Source organism: Chroicocephalus ridibundus, chromosome 3, assembly GCF_963924245.1.
Source record: "Chroicocephalus ridibundus chromosome 3, bChrRid1.1, whole genome shotgun sequence".
NCBI classification, from domain to species: Eukaryota; Metazoa; Chordata; class Aves; order Charadriiformes; family Laridae; genus Chroicocephalus; species Chroicocephalus ridibundus.
Window position 1 is genome coordinate 83,314,883 of NC_086286.1, and position 15,323 is coordinate 83,330,205.

The window sequence follows — 15,323 nt, forward strand, 5'->3', positions numbered from 1 at the left end:
TTCTTGTTTAACTTCTGGTTATGTGACTTCTCTTTTGCAGGCAGTGTATATCGCACCCTTAAAAGCACTCGTTCGTGAAAGAATTGAGGACTGGAAAGTTAGGATTGAAGAAAAACTTGGTAAAAAGTATGTTTCTCCTTACCTAATAAGAGAAATGAGAAGCAAAAGAACAGCCCATCAAGTATGAATAAAATCTACAGAATACTTTTGAGTGTTTCAAAATAGGTTTTGATTGTATATTATATAGCAAAATCAAAACTAAATAAGGGATACACTTTGATACCCAGTCAAAGCGGGTGTCAAACAAGGGATACACTTTGATACCCATTGTCATTACTTGCCAGTATAACAAATATGAAGCTCAGATTTTGCTGCAGCATCCTTGGAAATTGAAATTGCAATCCAAAATAAGTGTTCTTTACAAACCTCAGCTATAAGGAATCATAGGAGTTGCATGAACTGTATACTAGTATTCATATATTGTCCTTCATATATAAATTAGATATACTTTTATTCCTTGGTAACACTAATTTCTTGTTGATCTTCTCATGTGTTGGAGTTCAGCCATTAATTAGATGACATATAAGGTATATCAGTTATGTTAATGCTTTACAAAATCATACGTTCTTGAGTTAAAAATTATATCCATTGGATGCATTATTTAGGCCCTTTTCCTTTCCTATATATAGATATATAGCTCTTTTTGTAAGTTAAATGTTTCAATAGAAAGAGTGTAATTTCTGTGTACATGAAATTACCACTGAGATTCCTGCTATTATCATAGTAGTGACGTATTAATTGGCAATTTTTTAAATTTTTTGGCTATTTTAATGGACTGTGAGGATAAATTAATTGCCTCATAATCTTAAAATGTTTTCGGGTAATACTTCCTTTTTGAAATTTACTCTGTCACTTGTAACTAAAATTTTGAACAGAATATACACACTTTTTTTATGGAGAATTTTTATTATATGTTCAACTGGATGTAGAATGTGTCATAGAAATGTCAAAAATCCATTATATTCACTCTAAAATGATGGATCATCTCAAATGCTGTTTGTAGAACTAGTCAGGATAATAAGGCAAATAATTGGAAAAACTCTGCTAATCTTCCTGAAAAATGACCTCAGGATAATTTCTGCTCCAGTCTTAATGGAACTTCACCAACAAATGCAGATACACTACAATCTATCCTCGTTATTCAAACCAGAGATCTATACAGAACAGGAGGCAGCAACTTGGTAGCTTTCTAGAAAGCTTTCATCCTGGGTATGGCAGGATGTTATGATTCACGTTATATACTACGAATATTCTTATTTTATCTTCATTTTGAAAAATTAACCATAGATGGTTTGGGACTCATATTCACCCTCTTCTTTTTATATGGTTTTGTTAAGGAATGGTATTTATATGGTGTTTGGTAGGAAAACAGAGACAGGTTTATTTACTTAAAGCAATTCTGAAAATCCTGTTAGAAGTAGTTGACCATAAACAAAATGACTTTGGTTAATTTTGTTTCTCCTCTCCTTTAAGAGTTAATGTTTAGGAGTTAATATTTGAACATTAGGATGTTCTAAATCTTTGTAAAGCCAAGCCACTGTCTTTCTGGATTACAGGGTTGTAGAGTTGACAGGAGATGTGACTCCTGATATGAGAGCTATTGCCCAAGCTGACCTGATTGTTACTACCCCAGAGAAGTGGGATGGTGTCAGCAGAAGCTGGCAGAACAGAAGCTATGTTCAGAAAGTTTCCATTCTTATCATAGATGAGATCCATCTGCTAGGTGAGCATGTTTTGGATTTTTTTGATCAGAATTGTTGCTAAATTTGTGTGCTGGTACTTATGACGTGAATATACTTTTTGACATCTGAACCTTTTCTTTTTCTCTGTTTTTCAATTGACTTTTCCTTTACTAGGGGATGAGAGGGGCCCAGTATTAGAAGTCATTGTGTCTCGAACAAACTTCATCTCATCTCACACAGAGAAGCCTGTAAGAGTAGTTGGTTTATCCACTGCTTTAGCAAATGCCAGAGACCTTGCTGACTGGCTAAATATTAATCAGGTATGAAAAATGTTTCAGAAGATAGATATGTATTTGTGCTGCAGAAAAGCAAAATAGCAATTTATGAGATAATTCAAGGTAAAACTTGAAAAAAATGTTTCCTTGTAGATGGGTCTGTTCAACTTCCGACCATCAGTACGGCCAGTCCCTCTGGAGGTGCACATTCAGGGCTTCCCTGGCCAGCATTACTGTCCTCGCATGGCTAGCATGAACAAACCTGCATTTCAGGGTAAGCAACAAACTCCCAGATCTTTTCCTTCTTTCTGTAAAAGAAAGAAAGACTTCGAGCACTTTACACAGTTCATTTGCAGCACATTTACAACATGTGTTACTGTATGTACTCTTGGCATGTATAGGGGGAATCTGCTCTGCTAATGGCCCAAAGCTATTTGTCTGAAACATAAAGTGTGCTGCAAATGCAGCATATAACAGTGGAATGTAATGTATTTAGAACAGAAGAATAAAATTAGTGCTAATGAACGGGAAATAAAATGTGTTTTCTCTTAGTGTTTGACACCATAAAGGAACATTTGTGTAAAAATATTTGAAATTTAGAAAGTAATAAAACTATTCATATTATTAATCTGCTGAGGTATTTTCATATGGACCGCTGTATGTAAGCATTAAAAAAATTGTGAACAGAAGTTGCAAGTCAGGGTAACCTCCTATAATTCTAGTTTCAAAGCAATAACCATAAAATTCAAAATTTGTAGTGCATCCAGATATGCTTCTGTTTTCAATTTTTTATTCTTAACAAAGCTGGCAAGCAGGATAGATTTAAGAAAAACTCTCGTATTTTATTTGAACATGTTTTGGTTTGGTTACATAAGGAATATTTATTATATCAATTAAAAATAACCTCCAAAATAAATTTTGTAATGTGAACTGCTGTTGATTGTGAGGTGACATTTGTGAGGTGACTTTTTAGCTGCTTTAATTAGCCTTATGACAGAAGCAAAGTATTGATTGTGGACTAGAGACCAATCTTGACAGCTCAAGATTATTTACACCTCCACAAGAGCATTGTACAAAAACACTAATGAACAATAAATCTGTCTTGGGCTGTTCTACCACACCTGTTCCTGAAGCAACAAAAATCCATTAGATGCTGGGCTTTTAAAATATATAGATATATTGGCATATATAGTTGTAAGGTATAAATACACATGAATTATCTTATTTCAATAATTTCACGAGTGTATAGTGTGTGTGTATGCAAGAGCACATGCTGGGTAGTGTTCCCGAACTGGGGAACAATATGTGATGGCGGATAGTATGAAGTAGTTTTCGGAAATTAATAATCCATAAACTTAATTGCTAGAATGAGAATTACATGAGAAAACACATAGATGGATTTATAAAGTTTTAGAGAGAGTATTTTAAATTCCACGTACACCTGTTTATACTTCTAGAGCTTCTTGATGTTAGAAAATCTGTGGATGTATGATTTATTGAGGGCTTTTTTCCCCGCTTGTTTGGCGTGATACAGTCAATGTTATTTTAGCATTTCCATGGCCATACTCATTCCTGAGACCATAAAAATTTTGCTGCAACTTGAAACTTTTCAAACATGGGCTGAGCAAGAAAATACTTTTTTTTAAAAGTCCTAAAACATAATTGGTTTAAATAGATCAGACTAATTAGTAAACAACAGAATCAGTTATTTTGTACCATAATGCCTACTTTTCATGGCAGCTATTGAAAAGTTACTTTCTACTTCTTTTACCTTTTCTGGTTTTGGTAGATTGAAGTGATCCTTTGCAGGCAGACAGCGGTTTATGCAGTCTGAGCTCTGGGTCAGGCAGAAAGCAAGCTTTGAACCTTGATGGCACTTAGCCTGAGACAACATATCCTAATAGGGTAGAAAAAATGTAACATACTTATTAGGCTGAGATAGAGAAATTCACAAGCTTTGAAGTCTAGAAAGCTTGTCCAGCTTTAACGATGTTTTGGTGGTTTGGTTTTTTTTCCTAACAGCTTCTTTTAATTTGCTTATAATGATCACTGAAGTAGCAGGGCAAATTAACTCAGACTTAGCTAAGCATAGTTACATGATCTTTGATTCAGAGATGGTATATGCTCACCACAGTTGTATCTATCTGGCAGAACAGAGAGTAAGTATACTAGATGATCTCCAGAGGTCCCTTCCAATCCGTACCGTTCTGTGTGATTCTGTGATACTTAGTATGTATATCATCTGCAGAGAGGTATATCTGCTGTCTAGGTATTGCAAAGAGAAACTAATTTTTGTCATTAAAGGGCCTAATTCTTAAGTTCTGTTTTTCTCAACAGCAATTCGGAGTCATTCTCCAGCCAAGCCTGTTCTTATTTTTGTGTCATCCAGACGTCAGACAAGGCTTACTGCCTTAGATCTGATAGCTTTCCTAGCCACAGAGGATGATCCCAAACAATGGCTGAAGATGGATGAAAGAGAGGTAGAATCATTTTATTTGTATTTGTATTTCATTGATGTTTGTTTGAAAAGAAAATACATCTAAAAGAAGAGAGTCATGTGAGGGTAGATCTCGAAACAGCTATGCATATGCTAAATTTCAATATGAATTAAAACTAGCGTCAGCATTAAGACTATATAAGCATCTTTGCAAGATCTGAACTTTAGAACGCAAACTCTTTTATCTTTGTTTTTCCTGCATATCTATTATTAATACTAGTTCCATTGTCCCAGACAACATATATCACATGGTACAAGTCTTTGATACAGAGATAAGACAAAGAATAAAAGAAAGAGGACTAGGGTTCTCCAAAGTTTACAGCTGGAAATCTGTGACGTATAGATGTTGAGCTGGAATTTAAACCAAATCTCCTTCAGTGTTTTAGGAGCAAAATCATCCTTCTCATAAGATAACTCTATGTGTAGAGGGTTATGCGTTTGCATATATATCTGTGTGTGTGTATGTACATATGTATATACATGTATCTATACATCTATGTTCATACATATATACATATACAGATACACTGCAGACCCAACCGTTTAGGAATGGTTCAGTCTTGCATATCAATGAAATACATCGATGTTATGGAAAAAAAAAAAAAGATAGCTTCTGCCAGTATCTTTGTTCTAAGAATATAAAGATTACAAAGTCAAACACTCAGATGTTAAGCAGTGCTGAGTAAAGGTTTAATTTTTATTCTTTTTCAAGCAATATAATCTTTAATTACATTTTCTTGTATTGTTTCTCAGAAGAATCCTTCTTTCATTTATTGCAAAACATGAATGGCGATCAAATAATAAACAACTGTTCAATATTCTCTTTTATCTGCATTAATCAAAATGTATACTAGATTTTATTTATTGCACTGGGTTCAGCGCCTGCTGTGAATACAGAATTATTTATTTCCTTCTGGATTAATGGTCCCAATTATAGTGTATTATTGCTTCAAAACATATTTTTTTTTGGTTGATATTCAGATTTCCTAGATTTTGGAAGTTAGCTTTCTATAATGGTTGCAGACCTTCTGCGTAGGAATTTCCATTGCAATGTAATGCATTACTCATAAATACAAGATCCAAATTGAATATTGTATGAATATTTATATATCAACAGTTGTATGAATAGTTATATAGTTGTATACCAAAAAGTATAGGTTTTTAGATGAGATAATTTGATTTTGTTTGCTATTTGCAAAAAAATAAAGTGTGACTTTTCTGAGATAAAGCATAACACCTGTATCCTTCCTCTTCTGGATGGATTTTAAAGGAGAAAATGGATGTCTTGGCTGATAAACTACTAATACTAAAACACGTCTCAATTTGATGCTGCTTTTCTAACTGTATAAACGCTATTTAGTGTTTTCTTGAGCATAATAGAAATATTTCATATCAAAATTATTACTGCATAGTACTCTAGTACCTTGTGCTAGTTTACTGTAGTAATCTTGCCTACAATTACAATATGCAACACGCAGCTTGCCCTAAATGACTTGCAGTAATATGAATAGCTTCCTCATGTCCTGTGAGCTACCACTATCCAGAAAAGAACTGTAACTGAACCGTCTTCACTTGCTGGAAAGGGATTTTCTATTGGGAGTCTTTGAATTTCATACATTTCAGAATAAACCTCTGAAGGTTTTGAAAGAGGAGCCAGCAAGGACAAGCAGGCTTTGCATTTATTAGTTTAATAACCTTTGCATATGATTGGTATTTGAATTAATAAGGTGTATGTTTGGAGCATAAGATACCTACCAAGTTACTCAGTTCTGATTACGTAAATATAAAAGACTGAGGATTAAGTCCTAAGTTGTTATATCTTACCACTTTTATACAGAATACAGTTGTGTTTGAAGTACCCACGATTTCAAGGGGACGTTTCTTTAGGTAATTATGGGACCAGTTTGTAGTTTTATGTTTTGAGTGAGCATGATTAGCCTGAGTTTCATTTGATATTGAAGCAAAAGACAAAGCTATAGTAGTGCTACATATATAGTGTATGTGCTGTTTAATTCTTTATGCAAATAATATTTCTTTTATTTAAAAATTCTAACTTCAAGTTATATTAAAGTCAGGCTTGGACTAGGTGAAATAGACAAAATATTGTCTGTATTGCTGTGGCATTTTTAAGGATTAAAAATAGAATTAGTTAATACTTGCTTTATAGTAGGTATCCCCTGTCTTAAACACTTACCCAAATATTTCAAGTGTTTCTCAATTCCATATGGGATAAAAATGGACCAGTTCGAAGAAATAAATTGTTGTTGCCTTTAAACAACATTTTTTGTTGCCTGTCAGTTTTTCATGTTTGTTTTTTGCCAACCAGTGTTCCTTTAGGGGACCTTACAGACAAATGACTTAATTTTCAAAATATTTGTAATTGTTAATTGTGAAATATGTTGAGATATAGAGATTTTTCATAAATGGGTGTATACAAAGTTTACAAGCTTTACAATAGGCCTTGGCATTTTTCTTCATTTCTTCAAAATGCTAATTTTGGCTGACATAAGATTCCTTTGAGAACTCATTGGTTAGTTTTGTTTAATGGTGTAATTGGTTTTGCTACATGATGGCCAAATGTTAATCTATGTTTATGTTAGCTTCCCACTGGGTAGACTTCATAAAGCTTCTTAAAATGCTGTAAACAATGCCATCCATAATTGGAAGACTGATATTGAGGTAGACACAGATTCTTACAGCAATTAGAGTGATTTTTCTCTGTTACCCTGCATGGCAGCTTTTCTGTGATGGTAACAGAGAGTTTCAGGCCTTGTTGGGGAGGGATTGGAGTAAGGAAGAGACCAATACTGGATTTTTGTTATCTGTTTATCAGCTGTGCCATCATGTTAGCTTCCCTCATCTTCTCTGTAGAGATTCTCCCTGTAGTGGTAATGCCAAACCAGGCTCTCATGTGAAGGGTTCTGTTCACAAAACTCCAGACTGCTTGTCTTCACAATACTCTCAGATAACAGCCAAATCCACCCCCATCTCTGCCACCCAGCTCCACGTATCAAATTCAGACAATATTTCAATCAGTTATATTTCAAAGGGCATGAACTTGTGTGAAGCTTCTGGAATGCATATTTGTATGTATAAATGACGTACAGAAACAACTCTTCAACTGTTGCCACCAAAGTAGACAACAGCATACCTGGATCATGGAGGAATCATACAAGATGTTCTTTCCCTCAAAGGAGTTGGTAGTCTAACAGGTGCAGCTGAATTATAGTCAAGAAGGAATTTTGTTCTACATCCATCATGTATTACAGGCAGCTCCATTCGGTTTTGGAGATGGTTCTTCCTGGATGCTTGCCTTGAATTTCATGTCTGATGTACAGTTTCCTGCTAATACCCATGTTCCTACAGTATTCAGAAAGTTGAAAGGTGTTCAGAAAGTTGAGACAGGAGTCAGTCTTCATAAAACTGAACAGTACTTGATGAAAATTGCTGTTTCTAATACTGACAAGTTTTTCAGTTCTACTGGACCTGTTTTTGCACAATAGATCTGTTTAATAGATTCTATCCAACTGAGTTTCAGGCTATGTGCATGTTTTTTATGAAGAAAAGTCCACACAGATACCTCATGTCTAGTTTAGTCTGAGCAAGGAAGCCCCCAGTGCTGTTGAAATACCCTGCTTAGTGAGATTTGTAGCCAGTACTTCAAAGCTCATCCCTACATTTGCTAATTGCTATGCATAGCACATGCAGAAGTTCTTCATGATTTAAGCAGAAATGCTACATTTTGCCCAGAATATGAGTGGGCACTGTCTTGAAGAAGACAGAATAATTACCTATCTTAGAGCCTTAGAGGTGGTGTTTTTTCTTGCTCTGTAAGGTGCATTGTCCATACACATTCCAAAATGAGCTCTCTATCCCTCTTACAGTTTGCAGTCCCGACACAGAATTTATTTTTTGCCAGAGTGAAGAAGCAGCTGAAGCTGCCTTCCTAGCCATTTGCAGTAGTTGCAAGGACGTCTCAGTAGACATCACTCTGTAAAGATCATCCTTGCTATGCTTACAAGACACAGGTGCATCATGACATAAATGTGAATAGGTGGTGCATCTTAAAGAAAAGACTGCCCCTGAAAACTGAATCATTCTTCTTTTCTTTTTATTGTTCATTGATGCCAATATGCCAATGAAAAAAGAAAACCTTATGCTTACCCTCCTTTTTGTATAATCATGAGATGATTTTTTAAATATATGCTTTCTAGCTAAAATTCTAATTTGGAGCTGTCAGCCAGGACTGTCATGTTCAAGCTTGTGATCCATTACTTATTTCATTAAAAGGGACAACAGCTCAGATTATCCTTCTGGAAACAGACAGTGCCACCAGTTTGTGGTGGTAAGCTTGGGTAAGATCAGTTACACTGTTCTACATTAGGAGCTGACTAAAGAAGAACAAGTCCTTCTTTCAGAAATTGCATCTACATCTGTGGTGGTGGCAGATGTTGCAACTATTTTACAACATAATTTATTAGAATCAAGTTTTCAGTTTATTTATTTTTCTCTAATGTTTTTACTGCTTTTTGTTCTTAACCTAAAACAAAAGTACAAAGTAGTACTTATTGTTTATTGTTTGAAGTTAGAAGGCAGTTCTCACCAGCAAACAAGCAGGGTGTTTTCTTATTTGTGTTGTTTTCTTTTTTAAGAAATTTATTCCCTGGCCAGATACTTGGATACTTTATTTTATTTTTTATATTTACAGTGCAAGGACTGAGAAGAAATGTACCCATGTACACAGCTTTAACTTTAACCACAATGGGTTTTGCATTCTGCTTTGTGCATCATTTTACCATCTGCATCTTGTTAAGACTGTTCTTTATGAAACCTCTAGAAATAACTAAAATCCTTTAGCACAAACATACCTACTGTAACGTTCAATAGCATCCATACCAGGCAACAGCCAGCTTCCACTGAATTCAAGGGCACTTGAATGAAGGGCATTCATTGACTCCAAAGGAATGAATCAGTCCCATACTGGTTTTGCGATTTTAGAGATGTGAGTGTATAAACATGTGTGCACTAATTATGGATTTGTATATGTGTTCGTACACTTTGTGGAAATATGCATATGCATGAAAGTGAATTAAATTTCTGGTTTGCATTGCTAAAAAAACAAACCAACAAAAAAAAAAAAACCAAAACCCCATCACAAGAATTGTTGGAAAAACAAAAGATGACTTTTCCTTCTCTAAATCAAATAACCTGTTATGTCCATGTTATTGTTCTGATGTAATGCTGTACTATAAAACAGGAATAGAATAATCTGGTCTGTGTTGTGAGTAGGTATATTGCTGTCTTTTAGATGAGATTTTTAGGGTTAAATGTGTATGTTTTAATAATATATCTCAACTGTTTAAACCATATTTTTAAAAGTTTCTTGAATAATCTTATTTGAAGTGGTTCAGGCACCTTGTTTTGTGTGGGAGAGTTCGGGGGTTTAAGTCAACTCTTCATCAAAAATAATTTTATAAGATTACTTTTTTTTTCCTGCCTTTAAAGATCAGGAGGGTACCCCAGAATGATTTCTAAGTGTTTCACTCATTATAGAAGTTCGGCTTCCTTCTACAAGATGTTGTTTTTATGACACAAAAGTGTGTCATAAAAAATTAACATTTAGTTATAACAAGGAGATGTTTTTATTTCACTTAACATCTGTAGCAGATGTGAAATATGTAATTATTTTTGTAAAAGACTTCATAACTTTCACGATTCTTTTGTTTGGCACATCTTTCTTCTATTGGGCATTTTAGACAATTGATAAGCATTATTCAGTGGCATATGGTCTGAGTCTGACGTGCTTTGAAAAGAGTACAGAGTACTAATAATGAGGATTCTGTGAAAATGGGAAAACCAGCACAACAGATATGCTTTGAGAAAGTATGGGTTTTTAGCATCTTGAAACAATATATCACACTCAAAGGGACAGAATTGGGCTGCACAATCTGTTAGCTCATTCTTGTCCAATCTGGTCTCCTCCTTTCTTTTGGAGCCAGCATTGTCATCAACTTGCTGAATTATACTCTGACTGGAATGTATTTCAGGCACAGGGTAATGTATCTACTTAAATGGAATCCTATCTTTCTACAAAAGCTTTTTAAGTATAATAAATTTAAAATATAAAAAAGTTCTATTAGCTTAAAGTAAATGGTTCAACAGTTTACATATGTGCAGGAACAAAGAAAATGACTACTTACTAGTTTGAGAAAAATCTAGCTTGTTCAGAGATTAGAATATAAAAGGTAGAAATAAACTTTATTTTTTATAATAAATATTTTGCAATGCTATTAGACTCCCAAATTGGGTTTCAAAGGTTTTTTATTAAAAGGTAGATTCATAATCAACCTAATGTTAGCAAAACACAGGAGGTATTTTTGTTTGTCCAAAAACGTGTGAATGATAGCAAAACCTTTTCCGCATGGGCCCAATCCTGCCTGTCCTGGAGTTCAGGGAAAAATCCCTCCTTGCACTAAGTTCCCTGCATCAGTGTTGTATGGGCGTTTTTTATGTCAGTACCATGTATATTTCCTTTTATTATTTTTAATACACTTTTTCTGTTCTTAAGATAAAATATATTTTCTTTACCCTTTTATGAGTTAATATTACAGTTGTTTTCAGACAGATAAATAGTAATGAAGTTATAACAATTCAGAAACATTAGATTTGTTTTATAGTCATGATGCTGTGTCTGTTTCTGGTTAATGAACCTATTAATTGTGCCATTATTTCTTAACAGAAAGTGATAATATTCTTACACTACACTGACATAAGAGAGTTATATTTTTAAATAAATTGTCATGAGAATTTTAAGCCTTGGATTGTGCCTATGGGTAAAATAGTTGTGTTTATTACATTGATTTATGTGAAAGTAAGGGGTCAGCTAAAAATGACTAGGATTCCCTGCTGCTAAAATGACAGGATAGTAGTACAAGCGCCAGCTCTCCTGCTAAGGGTTCTTTAGTTTTCCTGTGGTAAATTACACTGCTTTGCAGGTATGACTAACAGCACCACAGGCCACCGCTGTAATACAAGTCAGAGGGGAAGAAAAAATAACCACCACCGATTGTAAAAGCAAGAAGAACATCTTTGAATAAATTCCCAGCAGTGTGAATTTAGGATGTTTTGTGCTGGCAACTACATGGCAAAAAGGTTTAGCTCAGGTTTTGTACTGAAAATAACTAACACTGTAAAACTGCACGTGCTGAAGGAGCAGTCTAATCACTACAGACTAATCCAAATCAGCTAATTTGACCCCTGTACTCTTCTAGAGGAAAAGGGAGTTTAGATTCATTATTTTCCCAATACCAAATTCTGCTCATGTGAATAATGAAATAAATGTCATTGGGACTGGCTTGTTCCCTTACATTAAAGACATAACTATCATAAGGTGACGATTCTTGAGGAGGAGGAGAAAAAATAATTCAGCAATATAGTATCTTTTGTCAGTTTTTGAATGCAGAAATGGAGTAAAATGTAAATGCATTAATTTTTTTTTTTGTTTATTTTTCTGATATTTACCGGTGCTGTTTTCTACTTTTCATCTTAATTCCCTGTCAAATGTATACATATACATAATATTTTGCAAAATGTCTATCTAAGTGTAAAGAGCCTGTGCAGTGCTAGTGCCGCTTCGTAAATCCATAGCACAAAAAGCATTAATAGATTTAAAAATATATTTAGCAACGTATGTTGATGGTCATAATTGTAGGGAAAACAGTATACAGGTTCTCATTTCATCAAGCTTTTTTTTGTCTTAGAAGAAAAAAATCTTTAAGATGGGTCATAATTCACATTGTCTGCACTGCAGTCACATGTCTACATGTTGACTAGAGAAATCAAAGGTTTGCTGATTGTATCTAGATAGATAAACTTTATCCTTTAACATATCCTCCTTTCATTCAGTTCTTTACTATCTTCTACTTGTCTAGCCCTCTTGTTTCCTTTTCCTAAATAGACTTATCCGTTCTTCACTTCTCAATTCATTGTTTTTTCCTTTCTTCTTCCTTTCCGTTCGTTTCAGTGTTTTATAGTCCCCCTTTCACTCTTTTCTCCTGTAAGAATCCTTTTCTTTTCTACATGCCAGCTCAGTTTATACAACAAACCTTCCATGTCTTATAACATAGGGAACTCTTAGGAACATCCAGGCAACTGCATTGTGGGGGCAAGTAAAGTTTAGGAGCTTCCATTGACAGATCAAATTGATTGGACGAAGCCAAAACTTGAACAATATTTTTTTTAAATTAGGTTCTCTCTTACTTCTATCCGTTCTGGTTCTGTTAGTCAATAGTATTTCAATAAATAGACTTTTTAAAATCCTTTGTAATTTGCCCTTCCTGGCAAAATTTATTGATTTACAAAATCTGTGTTGTTTGGTTGTGGGTTTTTTTTTAATCCTGAATGTGGACTATTATATTCTCTGGCTTTTTTATACCTTTTAAGGATTTTTTTGATAATAGTAGTGACATATGTTACTTGGGCTTAGATAGTAACTCATGTTAGTAACATTAAGGTCTGAGAATTATAAAACCCAGGAAACATTAAGAGAAGTTTACAATTCTGAACATTGGAAGTGCAACACCTCAGAGTCCTAAGTGGAATTGAAGATAACACTGTGGTCGTGCAGGTATCATATCTCAGTACTTTGAGATACTCAGTCCAAGACGAGACTGAATACTCAGTTCAAATTCTTCAGTTACCCTGAGTAATTTGTTCTGCACTGCTACTTTTTCTCTAACCTTGGCTATGCCTCCTAGGTTAACCCTGAATGATACTGCCCGTAAGTATGCAATATCATCATGCCACTGCTGGTGGCACCAGGAAACCACTAATAAGAGATGAGGTTTGAAAGTTCCTGGCTATAATTATATTAAAATCACATAAAATAATAAATGGCCTTAAAAATAAAACAACAGAAGAAATACTGAGAGGTAAAATTACTTAACAGGACAGAAGTTATAAAGCTCTTGTTTGTTATTAGTGAGGGGTTTTTCACAGAGGTCATCTACAGAAAGAAGTAAGCTTATTATGGAATTTACTACCTGAAAGAAACATAGTTAAAATGATAGTAGTTAAAATGATTCCAAGTAGTCATTGACATGAGATTTGAAAAAAATAGTAGTAGTAAAAAAAATAGCTTTTTGTCTGGACTTCTAAAAGTTTTAAATGAAGACCCTTATTGTATGTTGGGATTCACTACAGGGTTTAAGTCTATAAATTACAAACTCACTCTCAAAAAAAATGTTCAGATTAATTTGCATTTCAGCATGTGAATAGGAAACTTTTTTGATGAATGATAATTGCAGAATTATCAAACTGAAGAACTGTGTCTGTCTTTTCATGGGCATTAGAGAGCACCAAATTTATTTTTTATGACTGTTACTATGTTAGTGGTTGCAGGGATTTGCTATGTTTTTATACCAGTTCTAACCCGTTTGATACTAGGGATTGCATTAAACAAACACAGAGCAGAGTGCACAGCATTTGCCAGACCTGTCAAGATATTTTCAGCATTTTCATTTCCTTATCTGCACTATTTGTTGTGTCAATAAAGTCATGTGCATTTTGTATTCCCCCCATCATTAATCTAGTATTTGATTTTTTTAGGCTAAAACCAGACTGTTCAGAAACTGAAGACTGTCTTTTCCTGTTTGTATAAACAGCATTGAGCAAATTATCCTTGCTATAAAAAAAAAGATAACAACCCTAAAAGTTTAACATTTCTGAGTAATCTGTTTTAAAACATGCAACTATTCTTCTGTTACAGATGAATGACATTATAGGGACAGTTAGAGATTCAAATCTGAAGCTGACACTTGCTTTTGGAATAGGCATGCACCATGCCGGTCTGCATGAAAGAGACAGGAAAACTGTGGAAGAATTGTTTGTGAACTGCAAAATCCAGGTACATTTGTTGAGTCCTGCCGTAATGAGTTTTACATGGAATTTTGAAAGTTGGCTTTTTGTTATATATACCTCATTAATCTTTCTTTCTGTTTTAGGTTCTTATTGCCACAAGCACATTAGCTTGGGGTGTAAATTTTCCAGCTCATTTAGTAATTGTTAAAGGAACAGAATACTATGATGGAAAAACAAGGCGTTACGTGGATTATCCCATTACAGGTACTTACATATATTATGGAAATGCTCATATGTTGAAATGTATTTCAAGTGTATGCAAACGATCTGAATTATTTAGTAACTGATCCCTGAAAATACCTAATTTGGGTAGAGACTAAAAGTGCTGAGAAAAGAGTTTCTTTGTGTAATGCAAGTGGTGAGAGAACTCTTAAGATTTTACATAGTAATGAAAATGTTTCTATTTTGCAAATCTTTTTTCATGCTAAATCCCTTTAATGTGTATGATTCAAAGTAGACATTAAAAAATTAAAGCGACAATATAAAGTCATATTTAGCTACCTAGTTAATTGTGTAAAAGGAACTTTTCATGCCTGCGAATAATTTTTTTCAGTTTTGAAACCTTTTTTAAATAGAAACAGATTTTTAACAATAAGCTTAGCCATGGTTTGAAATGCAACAGTTGAATCACACATGCATGAGAACATAAAATTTATATGTAGTCACTGGACAGTAAACGAAAAACCTTAACTATTCTAGTATCTTCAGTGATGTAAGTGATACTTCAAGTAAATGATACTTCAAAAATAAGCAGATAAATTAAATATTTGAAATTCCGGTTTGATATAGACTTTTATTGCTTTCTGGCTCCAGTAAACTCCACTTTTCATAAACTGTTCTGCAATGTTTTCAACAAGCTTAAGAAAGTGAACCATGGAAGAACTCCTTTCA

At 34.1% G+C, this 15,323-nt stretch overlaps 1 protein-coding gene across 4 annotated transcripts in view; it reads left to right on the forward strand.

Moving 5' to 3' along the window:
* The window catches only part of ASCC3 (activating signal cointegrator 1 complex subunit 3), a 276,124-nt gene that overhangs the window by 202,723 nt on the left and 58,078 nt on the right, over positions 1-15,323 (forward strand). For all 4 annotated transcript variants that reach the window (XM_063329884.1, XM_063329883.1, XM_063329882.1 and 1 more), the window contains 7 exons: positions 41-126; positions 1,617-1,783; positions 1,917-2,062; positions 2,171-2,291; positions 4,355-4,497; positions 14,281-14,418; positions 14,516-14,636. In XM_063329884.1, coding sequence (XP_063185954.1) covers positions 41-126; positions 1,617-1,783; positions 1,917-2,062; positions 2,171-2,291; positions 4,355-4,497; positions 14,281-14,418; positions 14,516-14,636 — 922 coding nt within the window. The remainder of the gene's footprint in view (positions 1-40; positions 127-1,616; positions 1,784-1,916; positions 2,063-2,170; positions 2,292-4,354; positions 4,498-14,280; positions 14,419-14,515; positions 14,637-15,323) is intronic.